Source organism: Myiozetetes cayanensis, unplaced genomic scaffold, assembly GCF_022539395.1.
Source record: "Myiozetetes cayanensis isolate MyiCay16 unplaced genomic scaffold, myiCay2020 scf23, whole genome shotgun sequence".
Taxonomy (NCBI): domain Eukaryota; kingdom Metazoa; phylum Chordata; class Aves; order Passeriformes; family Tyrannidae; genus Myiozetetes; species Myiozetetes cayanensis.
In genome coordinates this window covers 2,904,425-2,923,735 of record NW_026087445.1, presented here as the reverse complement: position 1 = coordinate 2,923,735, position 19,311 = coordinate 2,904,425, and the positions used below count along the sequence as shown (strand labels likewise).

The window sequence follows — 19,311 nt, the reverse complement described above, 5'->3', positions numbered from 1 at the left end:
TGCAGTTAATACTCAAAATCCCAGGTTCCCAAATTCCTTGGAAGTTTCTGCCTTCTCTGATGGAAAGCCAAGAAAGAACTTATGGTATGAGGCTGTTTATTCACTTCCATTTCATTCCTTGCTCTCAGGTGGTGTCCACAACCAAACAGACCCTCAGAGCTGTGCTGCACTTGCTGCTTTCTGACCCACACAAGGTAAATGGGAGCTCAACAGGTCAGGGTCATGCAACTCACCTGCCTTCAGGAACTGAAGACCTCTCATGGCAACCATGCAGAGGATCAGAGCTGCCTCATGATCACTCCCATTTCTGAGCTCTGCACCCACCTGTTTGATGCTCAGCAGCTGAACCCTGGTGTCTACAATGGCTCTGAACTAACAGAGCTGAAGTATTTGGCATCCCAACCTTTCCATCTCCTACCAAGACTCAGAATAAGCTTCACATTATCTTCTGGGAGTCCACATGGTAAAAACTTGTTCCGATCAAGGTGAAACTGCAGCTCTGGATAGGATGTGTTTTGCTCATGGGAGTGTCTTTATAACACTGAGGACTGATGGAGTTTTAAATTATTGCTAGTTCCTTTTGGATGCACTTTTAGTTTGCCACTAATTTCTACATAAGCCTGATTGACTGTCTGAAGTCAATCCTGCACCCAGTGCATGCCAACACTTGCACCTCAGCTGCAGTTTCCAGCTTTCCAAGGTGACAATTCAAACACATGAAATACAATATCCAGGAAAAGGACTTAATGCCAGAGCCAGAACTCAGACAAAACAGCAATGGGGAGCTCTGCCTGAGCGAGAACTGCTGGGTAGCCTACCTACACCTCTCCCCTGCTCCAGGCAGCCTCTTCTGAAAGGTCAGAGGGGCTTTTCCATGATGAAGGCAGCACTTCTGAGGATGTCCAGGCATCAGGATGAGCCCTGCCAAACTTATGTTGCAACTTCATTGAGGATTTCAAAACCTAACCCTTAGTTTCCTCTTTGCTCCTCTTTCTTCTTCTCTTTGTCTCACAATCTGTCTGTGTGTCCCTATAAAATGTCACATTAAGTATTTGTTGGCAGCTCGTGTCTCCATCATTTATTTCTCAGAGGGAAAGAGTTATGTGCCACTGTTTTGCGAAAGGAGGAGGATAAGATTAATCCAAGGGCTCTGGCAAACTGGGAGCTATCCTGACTCAACCTGCACAACTTTCTACAAATCTCAGTTTATTCTTGGACAACAGACACCACACGTATTTTCTTTCTTTTCCTCCACATCCCATCAAATTCCATATTATCCTGGATACTCATCCAACACCTGTCACTCTGTGTGTCCCTTCTAGCAGGAAGCTCATTTGAGTTTCAGCTTGTCAAAACTGAAAAGTTAAGATAAGCCAGAAAGTTGGTGGGTGGGACTTGTGTTTCTTTAAAAACTGCTCTTGGAGTGACCTGGCCAGCTTTCTTCCCAATGAAGAAGAAAAAAGGCAGAGAACAGCAGGAAAGGGATTATGCAAGTCCTGCCATGACACAGAGTTGGGAGCTAGGGAGAGCTCCTTGGTCCTGGAGCTTAAATGTAGCCTGAATCAATTCACCAGACACAAATTCCCCAGGTTCGGGGCCCTGTGCCAAGGGTAGAGACAAAAATGGTCCATCCTGGCACTTCAGCACAACTGCAGATCCACAGCCTCTGTCAGGCACCTCTGCCTGAGGCCACACCAGGGCCCTGGTGTTAGACCTTCATCAGACCTGAATTACTTCACATGAAGAATGTTAGCCACTAAATAGCTGTGGAGACCTCCCTGCAAGTGGTACTAGAGATCACCCAACACACCCTGTGAGGCAGAAGTGTTTTTTGCAGCAGAAGCTGGAGCAGGTCCCTCACTCTCTGCTACCAGGGGTTCATCTGTATCACCATCAGTGTCTCTCCAGGGCAGTGCTGGTGTGAAGCACTGAGACAGTGCTGATTTTAATGACTTAAAAGGAGCTAATCACTTCTGAGCACACATTGAACAAGAAATGTCTGCATAAAATGATGCACCATATTCAAACATACTCTAGTGAGACTCAGGGCTTGGAGCATTAAACAAGCACATTTTTGTCTAATTCCGAAAAAAAACTGATCAGGAGTACTGGTCGGTTTGTGAACAGGGGCACCATCAGATTAAGCAAGCAATAAGGAGGGAGTTTAATAAAATACAGTCTTACCAAGATCGTGGCTTTGCTCTTTGGTGTCAAACAGCTGCACACCGATGGTCTCCTGCTTCTGATCCAGGTAGTAGGTGCCATCAGTGACCAGGTGAACTAGGACTGCTGCAGCTACCATAGGCTGGGAAAAATAAGCCTGGGAAAACAAAAAACCCCACAAAGCCTGAGGTGGGGAATTGTGGTGGGCTTTAAAAAAATCCCCAGGAGTCAGTCCAGGACTTTTAAAAGGGCAATTCCCATCCCAGGTCACACAGAAATCTTCTCTTCCAATCTCTCCTACACAAACTAGATAAACTAAAGTCAAACAGCCCTGCAGCTGTAACCCCTCAGAAATTCAATAGCCTCGTCACATGGGAGGGGACTTCACCACTGGAGTCTCCAGACATTGCTCAGAGACATTGTTTTGCTGTTTTGCTCCAAACATACTTCAAAGAAAGGAGCAGCTTCGGTCCTGGGAAGGCTGTCCCAGTGATATTTTGCCTGTTGGAGAAACTTTGTGCAGGCAGGCAAAGAGGAAACCTCTGAATGACATGTGCACTTCCTACCTTGAGCCAGAAAATGGTCTGTGTCATGTGGGAGTACTGGAAGTTGGCTGTGCAGGGGTACCAGGCATATTGGGAGACACCATCATTCAAGTCAATCACCTTAGTTCGACACATCTGGAAAAAGAAGCACCAAAACAGACATAGATGACAGTAAGGAAAGGTTATGACTCTTTAAAGTGGCGGGGGAAGTCCAGGTGCACCGCTAGAATAAAATAACACACCATAACAACGCCTCTGAACACCTTGAGATTATTCAGAAGTTAAGTTTCCAGGTCTTCCACCTCAATAAGAAAAACTGAAATGTGAACAGGAGCTAAAGACTCCCAGTAGGTGGATGGCAGCCAGCAGTGTCCTCTGGATTTGGTGAGAGGTCTTTGACAGCATTTAGAACAACTTTGCTTCCCACCCAAACAGACCACGGCTCTGACGTGGAGTCAAAGAGATGATCACTTCTGAACGTCCCAACTCACAGCACAGACAGTCTGGAGATGCCTCCACGGGGCTCCAGCACTGCCCTTTTTAAACCTGGTGTTCCTGTAACCTCAGGGGAGTTAGAGATGGATGTGTAAACTTGGTAGCCAGGAAAAGTCCTGCCTCTACAACCCAATTTGAGCAAACTGGTTTCCTCTTTTGCTAACTCATTCTGCAAGTGCAATCACCTTCTTCTGCACCTTTCCATGGCAGGCAGCAGTGAGATTAGAAGCAAACTGCTCTTTTCAGTAAAGAACAAGTAGACAAATCCCAAGTGAAAAAATCCCAGAGATGAAAAGCTCAAAGTGCCAGAACCTGAGTACCAGAGAACCTTGCAGTGCCATCAGTGTGTAAGATGTGAAAATGAAGCTGGAAGGAATGGTTCAGTGAAGCTGCTTCAAGAAAGAAATGTGCATGGCCACAACCTTCACCCCCTCCCAGCAAACATGAGGAAAGAGATGTCCACCATGCAAAAAGTTACTCCTGCATTAGAAGGATGATTCCTGCTGAGGCTCTAGGAGCACCTGAAGGGTGAACCTGTTGGGACTCACAACACTTCGGTGAACTCACTGACTCATGGGGATAAGAGGGAATTCCTTGTGGGCACACAGAATAGTGGCAATGGAGCTACAGCTGTAACCCAAGAGGCCAAACCATCCCCAGCACTTGTGCTGGCCACAGGACAGCCTAGGATGGATCCCACAGACTACCTGGGCTGGGTGCTAACAGGAGTAATATTGTCCGGGGGCACTTTTAATTTTCTTTCCAAGACCAGAGCCTGAACTGAGCAATCAGGTGGTGATGTGCTGTCAGTAAAGCTGTTCCCCTAATCAATGTCCCTGATTATTAAACCAAAAAGAAAACCCTGAAGTGAAACAGGAGAATTAACAGAGATGCTTTTGACCATTCAAAATCCTGTGTCCACTCGATAACTCTGCATGGAAGTGCCCTCTTGGTCTCAGCAGGCAAAGTCTGGGCAGTGCAAAGAGAGCCTGGGATGCCTGGGAATGAGAAACCAGATTGGCTAAAAGTGAGGTAATCCCCTCTATAATCTGAGTCCCTCAAGATCCAGCACAGAGGAATCTATGGGCAAAACATAAATCAGCTTTAATGGGCTGGAAGAAGATTTTTAGTTTATTTATTTTTTGAAACAACTGGGACCAAGCTTCATTGAGGCTAGCCAGTGGATACTGTTACATTTTACAGCAGAGCAAGGCTTTACATAAACTATCTTTGGCATTTGAAATCCAGGCCAGCAATTCGACATGTACCATTTCGCAACTCTCCCTTCTTGCGTTTTCAGCAGCCTGTCTCTTGTTGGGAGCATGGTTTTTATTTTAATACCTCTCCAGCCAGAGAATTTATCTTACCCACATCTGCAATTTATATGGTCAGAGAGCTCTTCGACACGAACAAAGGTCTCATGACTTTTATATGATTCTGTTCTTATTCTTACATCTCCTCCTGCTCTATTGGTCCAAAAAGGTGGCGGAGAGAAACACAAGTACTGACGTTCGGCGCTTTTTAAGTGCCACTTAACGGATGAGTGAAAACCTGCATGAAGAAATCACCCAGACCTTCACCAAAACTTTGAATCAAACCCAAAATAAACCCCCGCTGAGGTGGGTTGGAAGTCTCTGATAACTTTTAAATGCCTTGTTTGATTTGTGTGCGCATGTGAACTCCAGCACTTTCTGCTTCTGCCTGGGAATATTAGCAAAAATCTGGGCATTGCATAAAGAGCCTGTGTTCGAGCCACGTGAGCCGAGGTGTGTGGACTGTCAGACTGGCCTGGTTTGAACAGGTTAGATAAGCTTCCCCCTGCTGAGGCTGAGCCATCGCTACCCAGATAAGTGTTTCAAAGTGGTCCTGGGGTAAAAGGTTCTTTTAGAAGAGTATAATTGAGAAGTGTGGGAGAAGTCTAACAGAGATGAGTGGCTACAAGAGCCTCTTCTGCACTAGCTGTCAGCTAGTGAACTTAGCTAATGGCAAAAAAGTTCTTGAAGATTCTGCAATAACAATACGAGTGGATAAACAGTCCCTGTCACCTGCAGATTCCACCATCCCAACAGGCTCTAACATGCATGGTAAATACATCCCCACTTCAACTCTACCCAGGCAATGAGTGTCACACCACCACTGACAAGTCTGAGAACCGTCTGCTGGGAGAGTCTGTCACACTTCTGCCTTTAAGGCATCCCTAGAATGTGGCAACAGCCTGAAGGCCCATATTATTTAGGTTAATGGTTGGACTTAGTGATCCTAGAGGTCTTTATTCTAAACTGAATGATTTTATGATTACTGCAGTACCACTTTTAAGCTACAAGTTCCAATGGCCTGGAAGACAGAACATCATCTCTTCTCACGGCTATTCATAGGAATTCACACTTATAAGAAATAAATTATTTCCTAATGTACTCTCCAGTTTAGTACAGTGATGCAAAACAGCAGCTAAGGCACCTGACAGCTGTGGAGGGAAGAACAGATAGACATACTTCTCATTTCAGGGTGTTACCAAGCTCTAAAGCATTTGCTTTGAAGAATGACAGCATCATACAGGACTCCAAACTTCACTCACTGGGGCTTATCCAGATTCTCAGACCCACAGAGCAATGGGATCCACAGGAGCTTAGCGTGTGCTCCAAAGTATGCAGGGACTATTTGTGTCTAGTTACTGGAAGCCCATGTCATACCCCTCCCTAGGAAGCTGCTTTCAATTAAAGGAGCTGATGTCTGTTCCTCTCAGAGGTTCAAATCCAGCTCGTCTCCCACCCACACATTCTGTACACAAACATCGAGAGACAGAATGATCAAGGCCAGAGAGCACTGTGGGATCTTCCCACAAGAGGGAATGCCTGGAGGATTCCCTTTGACTGATTTATACAACCTCTTGTCAATCACAGGCACACCATGTTCTTCAAACCGCCTCTCCTGTTTTCCTCCTCTTACTCAAGGGGACCGAGGAATGTGTCAGCAGAAAGGGAAAAGTGATATATTGGGAGCACTTAGTTTTTTGCCACATCTAAAACACATTTACTATTGCAATCAGCTCCATTTCCTTCAAAGTAATATGGGAAAATTTGCTAAAGAGCAAATTTTGGAAGGCGCCCTGGTGAATGATTCCCAGCCATCCCGTGACTTCAGGCAATGTGAAGTTGGGTTGTCGGGCTCCTGCTGCAGCTGAACTCCAGGTTAAGGATCAATCCTATGCACTGGGCATGGGAATAGGTCCTAGCCTGACTCTGCCCAGTGCGTGGCCCCAGTGCAACCTTCTGGGCAGCACTTGGCTTCTCCAAGACCGAGCCCCCCATCTGTAAGACGAGGATGATATTCCCCCATGTCCCACAGGCATGTTGAGGGCATTAAGCACAAAAAAGTTGCTCAGATGTTACGAAGAGAAGAGACAAACAGGCAGGTACAGGTGTGAGGATACCCCTCCCCACAGGAGTGGGTTAAATACAAACTGATGCCACCCCACACTGACCTTCCCATCGAGCGAGCACAGCCAGACACCGCAGGCTCCTCATACACTGGGGGTTCTCGTCACTGTAACATCAAAATAATTCTAAATGCAGACAGGCAAAGCTGCTCTTCAGACGAGGATGCTGCCCTGCTCAGCTCTGGCACAGGGCTGACACCGTGGTTGGGGTGGACGTGCCTGTCTGCATGCCCAGGGGCAGCTGGAAACAGAGCAAATCTCCAGTGCACAGATCTGTCTGCTCCCAAAATCCCATCTGCTGTCCCGTGGTGGGGCTTCCTCCAGACCGTGTCTTCAAGCTACGTCTGGCTGAGAAGGGCCATCACGAGCCCTGGTCTGTCAGGCACTCAGGAGCATCCTCCTTTCGGGGAGGAGGGTGGAAGTGGTGACTGTGCCCCAAATGCTGCCTCTCCCCCTCCTTTCTCCTGGGGGCTGTGCTGCTGTCACTTCTGCACCCAGACAGACAACACAGGGAGTTTCTGGGTTGAAATGGGCTAAACCATCTCCTGTTTGCAAAACAGCAGCCAAGGAGCAAGCGGGAACAGGATCTATTGGTAAAACTCACCGTGGAGCACACGGCATCCTGAGTGAGGCTGCACAAGTGCACAGAGAAGCTGTGTGATAAAAAGCTGTGACTGATAAAAACCCATGGAGGCACAAACAGAACATCTTCTGTTGCTTGAGGATCCAGTTAAAAAAACCAGACTTCAGTGGTAATACTGAAACCTAATTAATCCACAATTTTCAGCTGATTCTGTGCAGAATGTTATTTATATTTAACTCAACACATGCCAGAGGATCCCAACCATGACACAAGCAGCATTTTAACACATCCCTTACAGATGAAAACTTTCTCCATTGCCAGACCAGGGGGCTGGCAGTCTCCCAGACCTTTTATTCTCTAATATGGTATTGTTCTTGCTGACCTAAGGTTAATCTTACCCGAGGATGAGAAACTGTGGTGCAGTTGCTAAATATCAGAAAGGTTCCTGCTTGTTTCTTGCCCAAAATTGTAAGGCAGCTTGACTGCCACATGGACACCACCCAGTTTGCCGACTGCAGCACAGACCTCCAATCTGTTTTGAAAGCTGTTGCACTGCTCTTCTCATTTAGGCTGGGAACTGGGTTGGAGTCACAGAAAAATTAAATTGCCCACATTAGTGGGCACCGAACCATTAAAAAGGCCACCATTTGGGATCCAACAAACACCTCAAAAATCAGCCAATTTCTATGACCATTTCAAACCCACAGAGCTCAGATGGAAATTGTACACACAGGTTTACTCAAGGGGCACCAGGAGTTTTGCTCTGGGTTTTCTTCAAGGTTTATTTTTTACTTCAAGAAATGCTTTAGGACTAGTGTCTTTATCAGTGTTCTTGATTCATCCCATCAGAAGATTTGAGCCCACAGTTGTCTGCCCAACCATGAAAGTCAGCATTGGGTCATTCCACATTTCTCTCTAAGACTTAAGGAAAACCTTCAAAGTTTCTTTTTTTTTTTCCCAGATTGGTATATATATATATTAATTTTTATGAGCACTAACAATGAGTTTAAAATACTGTGTTGCAGAAAATAAAATAAAAACCCCAAACCAAATCCGAGATTCAGCAGCACAGATTCTAAGCATAAAGTGATGAGGTAAAGCTGTGTCCTCTCCCTTTTAACAGCTGCCTTACCTAAAAGCCTACTGCTTCTTCCCCAGTAGCAACTTTCTCTCACCTCTGATGCTCCTCAACTGCAGCTTCTACCCCAAACCTCTCCTTGTTCTCTGTGTCTGATAACACAGTTGTACTAAGTTTTGTGCTCTTTCTCAGCTTTTGCCTGTTTTCATTGAGGTGCTTAAAGGTCTGATGGCAAAAGATGAAAAACTGCAGCGTGTCCTGCTCCAGGACAAAGGAATGAAGGCAGATGATCCACAGAAAAAGCTTTATCAACTAACTGGAAGCTGATGAAAATCCTGGGGTAACACACTGATGCTGTATTACTCCCAGATCCAGTTGGCTCAGGAGTAAGAGGAAATCTCATCTGTCAATTTTACCCATGTAATGAAGAACAGGATTTGGCTGTGGGATTGGGAAGCAGCTTACATCTCCTGCAGGATGAAATAAAGCCCCACTGCCAGTTGTTATGCCCAGTCTCAGCCCAGCCACGTCCACTTTGAACCTGGAGCAGCCCATGTGTCTGTACCTTGCAGGCTTAGTAGTCAATTAGCATGTTATTACAAAGCTTTCTTAGCACAGAGCCCCAGTTTTAGGATGAAGATTTGGCTGGATGTTTTTAGTAATTGGAAAGTGACCTTTCTGTGTATGACAACACCAGCAGATGATACAACATGGCATCAATAGTTTGTCTGCAACGTGACATGATGATAAATTCCTCGATGATAAATTCCTCGACTTTACAATAAAAATGGTACTGTTCATTTCCAAAGGGAAATTTCCTCGGGTAGAGTTTTGGATGTAATACAGGGCTGTGATTCATAAATGAGTAAGAGCTGCAAGGGCTATTTCATTTTGTCATATAAGTTGGTTTAGTTTGAGGCAAGCAAATAGGAGCTACAGGGATTTCCATTAAATGATGGCCCAGATTGCATGTGTATTCAATGTGTGTTATTAACTTCAGCTTTCTCAAAAAATGCAGTTATTTCACTTCCAAAGAGTCGGTACGAACAATATATTTCCATTTTTAAATCATGCAGACCCGCATTCTTTGAGCTTTCCTTTGAATTTCTGTTATCTCCAGATTCAAAGCAAACTTCATTTAAAACCGGTGAGTCCAAATCAAAATCACATCAAACCATAAACTTCACATGGCATACCTGAAAAAACTGTAAATCAGTTCTGACTGGCCCTATCCCAAACTCACATTGGCTTTGACAGCCAGCCAGGTGTAATCAAATATCTAAGATGCTAGCTGGACCCGTGGAAAAAAACAATATGGAGTTTTGATTTTCCAACAAAACCCTAACCAGATGATTTCTGCACAGTTCAAAGGATCACCCCAAAGACTCTGGTTAAGCCAGGGCCAGAAACTACAGAAAAACAGAGTGAGAAGAGGAAAAAATAATTGTGCTGATGGGATTTAAAAACCAACCCACTTACACAAGCCCACAAGTAAACCCCAGGATTCAGAGCTCCTGGGTGCAATTTGCACTCGCCCCTGCTTCTTTTGCCTTTCAGTGACACACAGCGAGAGGATGTGAAATCAAGGGATAGCTCCGAGTGCAGAACACAGTCTCCTGTGAAGCACATGGAAGTGCAATCCAGCAATTTGCTATGTTTCCCTGTTTTTTTTTTCCTCTCAAACCTCAGCTATTTCTTCAACACAGCAGTAGGACATAAAGATGCTGCTCTCAAACAACAGCATCTCCCACCCCAGCAGTGCTAAGATCTCACCTCAGAGACATAATTCTTAGAATTAGCCCTGAATTCCATTCTGCTATTATGTTCAAATTCACAAACACATCTGCCAGTAGGAACAGCACCCAAATGCAACAGCCTAGACAGACAGGATCAAGCAACAGCACCCAAACAAGACCTTATGCCTTCACTTCTGCAAATATCAGGCTCATTAAAGCTAAAAGGCATTTTCAAGCCGCAGCAAAAGCTCCTGTCTACAACTTCCACATTACTGCTCAGAGAAGTGTGAAGGCATTATAGACTGATAAGTGCTTTAGCAGACTGTATATCCATCCACTGGAGAGCGAGGTTAAACAAATACGGGAGCCAGAACATTATTGTTGGCTGCACACTCGGGTTCCCGAACTGCCCGTCTCTAACTTGAACCAGCCAGGTCCACTACAGCACAGCCAAGGCTGGCCGTGGGGTGCTGCAGCAAAGGAAAACAATCCCATCCCATGAGCTTTCACCACTGAGGAGTAGAGCAAAAGCTAAATTTTTTGGTTTTTTTCCTTTGACTGGAGCGTTATATTCAGGAGCAGCTGGCATAAGAAATCAAACTGTGAAAGGCAGAATGTGTGCCACGTTTTAGGAGGATCTTAAGTGTATTTTTGGTATTATGTTCGTGGATCTGACTCATTAGATTCATTGTACTTTTGCTGGTTTGGCACTTCTTCAGGGCAAAGGAGGATTGGGCTTGGTACAATCCACTTGGTAGCATCTCCTCCTTCTTTCCCAAAGCTGGTCCTATAAACTTGCTTGGATGAAGAAAACACACAGCTAGGTAGAAAAAGCCCCAAAGCAGCAACAACTAATCCCTAAAGCACTTTGGCTCGATGAAGAGTTCCCAGTGAGGATAACACCCTGGCTGAGGTGGACAGAGATGCTTAGAAGCACTTGGGCAACATTCCTGATAGAAAGAGAGATACATGGGGGGGGGGGGGGGTGGAAATTAAGCCCCATCTTTTTCAGCTATCAAGCAGGAAAAAAACCCCAATGCTTTCATTTCCAGCATGGTAGGAGTAGACCCTAAATATTATTGACCTTACCACAAGTCCCTGAACCACCCTGAGAGCTCATAGGGCACAGGAGCTGCTTCTAAGAGATGTGAAACAAGGCAGGTGCTACCCTGAGCCCTGCAAACCTCTCGTTAAAGCTTCGCCCATGGCTGAAGCAAACAGCCGTGCAGTGGTTAATGTCAGCCCCGACCACATGATCGCATTCAGGAAAGGTCAAAAGAGTGATTTTTCATCTAAAAACATCTGTGTGTTTAAAGAACAAAACTTTCTCATGTGCAGAAAACCAGGGGTTTCCAGCGCTTTTATTTCCAGAGTTAAAGTCATGCTTCTCGGCTTTGTTTGGGGTTATGGACCATGTAAACACGCCGTGTAAACCACACGCAACACTCACCACACAGCCTTTCCACATGCAAGGATAACTGGGGGTGCAAATCTCTCTCTCCCTGGCTCCTTTTCCCTCTCCAAGCTGCTCAGCTTCCCCTGCCACACTCTCAGCGTGCCAGCCAGACACCTCCTGGTTGTCCTTCCCTATATGAAGACATGCACATGCCTCTAATCCTAAGGGTGTAAGTCTGCTCTGGGCTGTCAACAGGATTTAATTGGATACATCCAGGGAGATGATGCATTGGGAAGAGACCCTGAATTTAATAGCAAGAGGGAAGCCTGCAGAGAGGCTCCCTGGGAGTCTGTCAGGGGGCTCGGAGGAGCTGCCGTGTGCCCCAGGGAGCTGACAGCAGTCACACCTCAGCCAGCAGAGCCTTTCAGTTCCCATCCAACTCAGCCCTATGCCAACCTGTATTAATCAACATTAAACCCTCTGGCTTGTTTTTGTTAATACCTGAAGACATGGATTGTGGTATACAAATCAGAAGGTTCTCCCCTTACTTCACCAGGCTTTTCCCACCAAAACTGCAGAGTAATGAAACAACCATCGTGCAAACAAATCCCTCTGGATGAGCTGGACCATTCAGGAAGAGTCCTCAGGGCAGCACCAGGTGCTGCCTCCAGCCTGTGCAAAGACTTGTTTGGGTAAGCCTGTCACTTACCTCTAACTTTGCAACAACCCTGGTTGCCCTGATAAACCTCAAACTCCAACAAATTAAGCAAAAAGATTTGAAGTACTTAATCCTTGATGTTCCAGAGGTTAGTAGGGGAGCTCACAGGGGCTGCTCTCAGAAGAAGTTACCGGAGGGATTAAAGTATGAGCATCCTCTGAAAGAGGAAGCTCATGGTTCCCTCAGCCTCACTGCCTGCCAGGAGCAGGCTTTGGGATGACAGACTGGGAGCAGAGGGGATGGAGGAACTCACAGCTGCCCAGGCTCAGCCTTTCTCACCATAAACAACCACTGGGAAACAGGTAAATTTCCATGGAGAGAGGCTTTCCTTTTCCACCTGGGGCAGTCACAGCGTGCACATAGTGCAGGGCACGGGAACAGAGCAGCTCTGCCAGAAGGGCAGATGTTTCAAAGGTATTTGGATGGAGAAGGGTGGGAAGAAGGTGATCTCTGAAGACAGATTTGTCTTCTCTGCATGTGATGATGCAGGGTTAATGATAAAAAATGGAAAAATAAGATTCCCTGCCTGAAGTGCCAAGAGTAAGGATTCTGGCCCAGTGACGAAAATGGCTAAGCAGAACTTGATGTTCTCTTGAAACAAGGGCTTCTCCCAGTGAGGAGGTACATGTAGGGACAGATAATAGCACTGATCACGCAAAAAAAACTGTTTCCTGGCACAGGTTACGGCTCACAGCCGGACCCTGAGGCCATGGTGGAAACCCAGTCCCCAGGAGACTCCTGCTGATAGCACAGGGAGCTGGGCCACTTACCAGATGTGAATTTGAATTACCAGGGTGAATCACGGCTTCTTATCAGATTCCCCACTGAAATGACGTCAGCGATGCTCCAGCTCTGCAGGCAGTACTTCCAAAAGGGAGGACGGATGACGGATGTGGGGTTCTTCAAGAGTTACAGCTCCAACTAAGGCAGCACAATTCAGAGACTTGGAGCAGCTCAAGAGTTTATCCAAATGGTATTCAGTTTGGCTTTTTGTTTGTTTGGTTTTTTTTTTAATTTTTTTTAAAGCAGATTTCCAGGTGAGGACAGAGGGGTTGACTCAAGAGACTTTCAGGGCAGTGCTGGGTCCCCAAAGCCTGTGCCTTTTAGAGACATCTTAAGATGAACACCCTAAAATTCATTGGCATTCCAAGTACAAGTCTCTAACGAGGTCTGTAATGTGGGCTAAGATGCCTATGGTACTCTGAACAAGTAGACAATCCTTCCTTTAAGAGAAAAAATAAATTCTTTGCTCCTGGCATGAGAAAGTTTACTTTCAGCTTAAAGAGATGATCGTGTGGTTTTGGGGATGGCATTCCATTCTGCTGGAGAACAGCACCCTGCCTGCCTGTATATCCGTGGCTTTGTAGCTACATTACAACCCTGGTGAGCTCTGTTTACATATTTGACATGTTTTCTTGTGCAGAACATGAAACCAAATTACATAGTAAAGACCATTATGGCTTTGCTCTTGCACCCTTTTCTGTCCCCTCCTTCCGATCGCTTGGTTCAGATCTATCTGGGTGTTTTTAGCTGCCCTGAATCACCTGGCAGTGCTTCAGGCAGGTTTATTTGCTGTTGCACGGGGAAATCATGGAAAAGCTGGTGAAGACACATGCCAGGGAGCGGGGAGAAGAGGGCTGGGGCGGGGGTGGGATGAGAGAAGCCGAGAACCCTTCGCGCACGAACAAAGCGGACGTGTCGGCGCATTTATGCAAAATCATTCCGCTCTGAATGGAGAGGGACCCAAGACAAACAACCCGGATGGGATGCAGGGGAGCTATCCCACGCTTACAGCTGGACATGCTCTGCATCTAAAGGCTTGTGAGCAGCGGCAGCAGACAGAGAGACTGGCAGGTTGAGGGGCAAGGGCCGAGGAGGGGGGTCTCCTTTCAGAAGAGTGCATGTTAATGAGCACCGCCGCTGTCGGGGGGTCCGGCTTCCCGGCTCGCTGGTGCCAGGGGGGTCCAAGCTCTTTTCTGTTCCCGCCTGGAATCTGGGTGGGTGGCTGGGTGTACAGCAGATATGATCATAAGTGGTAATTTACTTCCTAAAGAAGCACACAATCCTTATTACTGTCCAAGACAATATTCCTTTCTTGCCTTTCTTCTTGCTTCTCGAAACAACAAATGGCATGGAATTCTGCTCTCGTTTCATTAGTGGTAAATGTCTCCTGGTTCTAGGAAGATGGGACCAATTTCCGGCACCTGAGGATTTTTGGTTTGACCTTCATCTCTGCAAAAGTCAGATTGAAGCTCTCTGAGAGTACTGATGGCTGCTTTGCTCTCTGCATCATTCTTTGTTTCTTTTATCTATTTTCTCTACAGTACACAAAGGGAACACAGTGTACCAGCCCCTGGTACTCACTGTTCTGTTTCCCTTAGATGACTTGCATATGTGTTCTTGAAAAATTATTCTAAAAACTAGGAGGGGGGAGGGGGGAGTGGAAACTTAAAAAAAAAAAAAAAAAATATCCCTTGAGTGTTTGGCAAAATTGCTTGGAATCTCCTCTGACATCTCATTGTGTTCTCTCTGTCCTCCCCTTACACAGATCAGCCAGAGGCTACGACATCAGCCATGGGGTCTGAGCTTCACTACTGCCAGGAGCAGAGGAGCACTGGAAGATATGGGGATGGAGGGGTGCAAGGGAGGGAATCCCTGTCTGTAACAGGCAGCCAGGTGATGGGCAGCATCCCCTTTCCTCCAGACAGCTCGGAGTTGGCTTTAAAGGTAACACTCTTCCTCAGCCATCTGTCTACCAATGAGTCTTTTTCAAGCCAACCTACCTAGAAATCCCATTTATCATTTTATTTAGCTTGAGAGACCTCCCCAGAACACTGAAATCACTCCAGAGCCCCAGCACTGATGTTAGCACACATCTTTACAGTATCCCTCACCTTGGTGTGGACCCTTCACATGGATCCCCTTCTCCAACAAGGCAGAGCAGCAAGGAAAATGTGAATAAAGACCAGTGGAATTCCTCTGGCAGAAAGGCTGCCAAATCCAGCTTAACCAGGAAGACAGGTGGGAAGCCAGTCATTAAAGCAAGGAGTTGGTGAAACAGTTTTTCAGTCCTTTGTGCTGGGAACGAACAGCCAAACTGTGCTAGGATGAAGACTGATTAATTCACAAACGGGGTGATGTGAGGGGCTGACAGAGCTAAAATGCAGATTTAATGACCCCAAATCCCTTCTAGGTCTCTGCTCCCAGGCAGCAACTCTCAGCAGGCCCTGAACAAGTTTTCTTTTTATCCAAGATATGAACATTTTCCTTTCAAGACATCCTGAACTTCCTGGTGCCGGGGAGGTTTAGGCTCAGTAATGCCCAGTGCCTGCAACGTCTCTGAAGGATACTGAGGTCTAATCCTCAAACAGTAGTTTTACCTTTCAGTGCTCTGGTTTCCACCTCTATTAAACAGAACAGAAACCAAGCAGTGTGGTTGTGATAAGGCTTAATTAATCACTGTACACTGAAAAAAAAATAAAAATATCATTACTTAATCCAAGGCAGGAGAATTCCAGCCTGAATTTGCCTGACAGTCAGAGCCAGGCCCGTGATGCAACTCTCCAGCCTTCAGGCAAAAGACCAAATTGGCTGGTCTGTAGTTTCCAGGGGAAATGAAGACAAAGTTTTGGACCCCTTGAACTAACTTTAGACTTGGAGACTCTGTAACCCAAGCTGAAGCCCTTTGGTGGATCAGCCAGTACTGGAAATGAGCTCACCCTCGTACAGCAGATCTACATTCCTTTTGCAACAGCCTGTGCACAGTGTCCAGTTCAGCTTTTTCCAGAACTGGTCTCTGCTCACTCATGGTTACTCCATTAATGGTTTTTCTTAGTGGGATTCTGCCCTCATCCTCCAGAGCTTAGTGGTTCAAAGTCTGGCTCGGCTATAAATAACAAAGACATTTGCAAAGCAAATCATCTTATTAAAGAAGGGGATTTTTTCATCCCTCCAACCACAACAAAACTCTTACCGTTGAAGAGCAACAGGACTTGGCTGTGAATTGGGGAGTTCAAAAAGGGCCACTTGCAGAGCCGACAGACAGACACCCTCCCTCTTCTCAGCAAGATCACCCCAAAGGGAAGGAATGGCTTCTCCATTAAAAGTTGCAGGTTTCCTCTCTTCCCACTCCTGTTCAAGATTACTCTATTTGTTGGCTTTGCTGGATCTTTGGGGAATTATCTTCAGCTTTATATTTATTAGACAGAACAAAACTCCGTGGCAGAGAACTTCATCATCCTTCTTTTCAATTTTCTTATGGTATTTTCTTACCACTCTTGGAGCCCTTGCTCTACCATGTTATTTCTTTTAGTATTCAGAATACTTCTGTGCTCCTTTATTCTCCTTTTGTGGGCTATTCCAGACATACTGCAATTCTAGACATCTTTCTGCTGCTGGTGGAAGGTTTGTTGCAGTGAGTCTGGATGAGTGCAATTGTGGGAACTGTAATAGGGGCAGGAGGGGGCCTCTGTTTGTGGGAAAGATGTAATAAGAATACTCTTCCACTTCTTACTCCATAGAAGCCCCTGTGGGGTACCCAGAGGAGAACAGGGTGTGTTCTTTAGTCTGGGAATGAAAGCAAATCCCAGGATCTGTCTGTGCCCAGCAGCCTTGGGAAAGAGGAGTCCCTGTTTGGTTAACTGTGCCTGAGCTGTGCAGCTTTTTCTTGGAAATCCAAGCTCAAAAAATGACATAGGGAGAAAAAAAATACTTTAAAAATATATATCTACATAATATATATATATGTATTTTATATATATATATATATATGGTTACTTGTTCTAAACAACTGCACAACTGGGAGGAAACACAACAAAAGACAGTTCCTGAGGAACTGGCCCTCTAAATTACCAACCTACAAACCAAATTCCAAGTCCTGAGCACACATTGCTGTGACAGGAGTAACAAGGTCAGGAATCAGATCCATCATTCCGTTCCTGTTGTGAAGGCTCAAAGGGAAACTGCAGATGAATCAGTTTTCCGAAAGCAGGAGTGCCACCAGCAAGAGGAAAGGAGAAATGGCATCTCCAGCCTCCTGTGGTTGGTCTGCACCCACCTGCCTTTGCTCTGCACATCAACACTGATGGTATTTCACACACAAGGAGAGGCTCTTTACAAACTCCCAGCAGGAGCAGCGGGAAAAAGAGTGGCTCAAGAGTGTGCAAACGAATCCCTCCTGCACTTGACAACAGGTACTGAGCAGCATCTGCTTCCAGGTCTGCAGAGGATTCCAGATTGGAAATCAAACTGCAGAAATACCCTGCACTGGTGCTTGCACTTCTGCGCTGGTGCAATGTTGCTGAGTGGCCCTCTTTGGCTCTGAATATGATGCTGTCAGTACTGAGAATATTTCTTAATCAGCACTGAAGGGTGGTTGCCAGGAAAGTAGAAGTGGTTGTCTCTCAGTCTTGCTTCTGCAGAAAGGGCGATTGTTTAAAGGGGGGGGCTGTTTGACCTTTCCATTTTTCAAATCCGTATCTCTTCGCCAAGACTGTGTCACTCTTTGTAAGCATTTTGTTGTTCTAAACAAATCTTATACTTTGAGCTTTCTTTTTTATCTCCCTTAGTATGCTGCCATTTGGCAGCCTCACACTAACAAGTGGTGCAAGATCCACCTCGGACTAATAACCCAGTGTGGGCATCTAAGGAAGAAACAACAGCAGAAATGGGCAATATCTTCACTGAACTAAGCAAACAGGTCACAGAAGCAACCCTACAATAACAACACTCCAGCTTGTGCTCATCAACAATCCTCCAGCAGTAAACAAGCACACATAGGCAGATATTGCTGAGAGACCACAACAACAAACCAACCTGCGTTGCAAACCCCTCAGAAAAAGCCTTGACGAAACTATGACAGTCATGCAGAGAAACAAGTGCTGAGATATCTAAAGATGAGAAACATTTTAAGTCAGAGCATGCTAAAAATGTTTTAAAGCACCTTGAGAGTGGTGGGGCAATTATGAGAAATGGGGATGGCTAACAACAGGCAGCTTATGTATTCTGTATATTGCTGTGCACTGCACTCAAACATATCTTTCATGGCATTCCTGATGAGGAGCCAACACAAATACCACTCTGATTAATCAGGAAGCTACCCAGCAACAACATGAAAAGTTTGCACAAGACCAACAAGCACACAACCTACTCTGAAAGGTATCTGGGAGAGGAAAGGTGCTCCTTTCATCAATGCAGAAAACCCCTAAGGCTCAGTGCTTGTGCAGATAATGAAGCCAAACATGTTTACACATCAGTGATCATTACATGCAGTGATTAGAGGAGATCTTAGGTTAATTTTCATCTCCTCTAGCTAACAGACTGATGACCTGCTGCCCCACCTAACCTCTCTGGAGTGACAAGTCAGGTGCTTTCCCAAGCCAGCAAGGCTGTCTTGTTCCTGGGGAAAACAAGGACTTTCTCAACATATATGATTAAAAAGGTCAACAAGCCCCATGCACTCAAACTGGTGTAATGGGACCAGCTGAGCTAAAGCAAAAATTCCTTTTGCTGGAAGTAAATAGCCCGCTGTTATCTCCCTGGGGGCCAGGCAATAACAGGAGGCATGTTCCCATTCACTCTGCCAGTGTGTGATATGCTACTGCTCTGCCTATAAATACAACAGCTTTTTTTGCCTTTTTTTTTTTTTTTTAACAAGGCTGTGACAACTTCATCTCATCTGGGTACAACAAACACGCTCGAGTTGTGGCTACCCAGCAGGGCTTTCTGTTGTGTGTGTGCGTGGCGGTGGTTTTTCCACCACAGGACCATATGTTACCTACTGAGTGGAGCGGCTGAGCTCCTACCAGTGCATCAGACAAAATCAGGGCAGCTCTCTGATGGGAGTGCCTGGGGACGTGCCCAAAAAGCAGCACCTGAACTGGAGACGCTGCTCTTTGGCCTGCACTGCTGCAGCACGGGGAGCTCGAAGGAGAAAGAAGTGACGAAGGCACTGGTAGGGGTCCAGAGGAAAGTTCCCTTTACAGTGTGAAATAATAAATGAGACCATGACACAAAGGCAACACTGGGCTCGAGATTCTGTCTTGATACTATGCCAGCTAACCACGCTTTGTGCATTTAGAACTGACCTGGTCATTAATTTGTTACAGACTTGTGCAATGTGAACAAGGCCAATTCTCTTGCATAAAGATGTTTTCTCTTGCA

The 19,311-nt window shown here is 45.9% G+C and overlaps 1 protein-coding gene across 1 annotated transcript in view; it reads right to left on the bottom strand.

The window, feature by feature from the left end:
* PAPPA (pappalysin 1) overlaps positions 1 to 19,311 on the bottom strand; it is a 177,626-nt gene that overhangs the window by 55,352 nt on the left and 102,963 nt on the right. Inside the window, exons 11-12 of the mRNA XM_050319756.1 lie at positions 2,730 to 2,843; positions 2,185 to 2,320 (exon numbers count right to left, since the gene is read on the bottom strand). Coding sequence (XP_050175713.1) covers positions 2,185 to 2,320; positions 2,730 to 2,843 — 250 coding nt within the window. The remainder of the gene's footprint in view (positions 1 to 2,184; positions 2,321 to 2,729; positions 2,844 to 19,311) is intronic.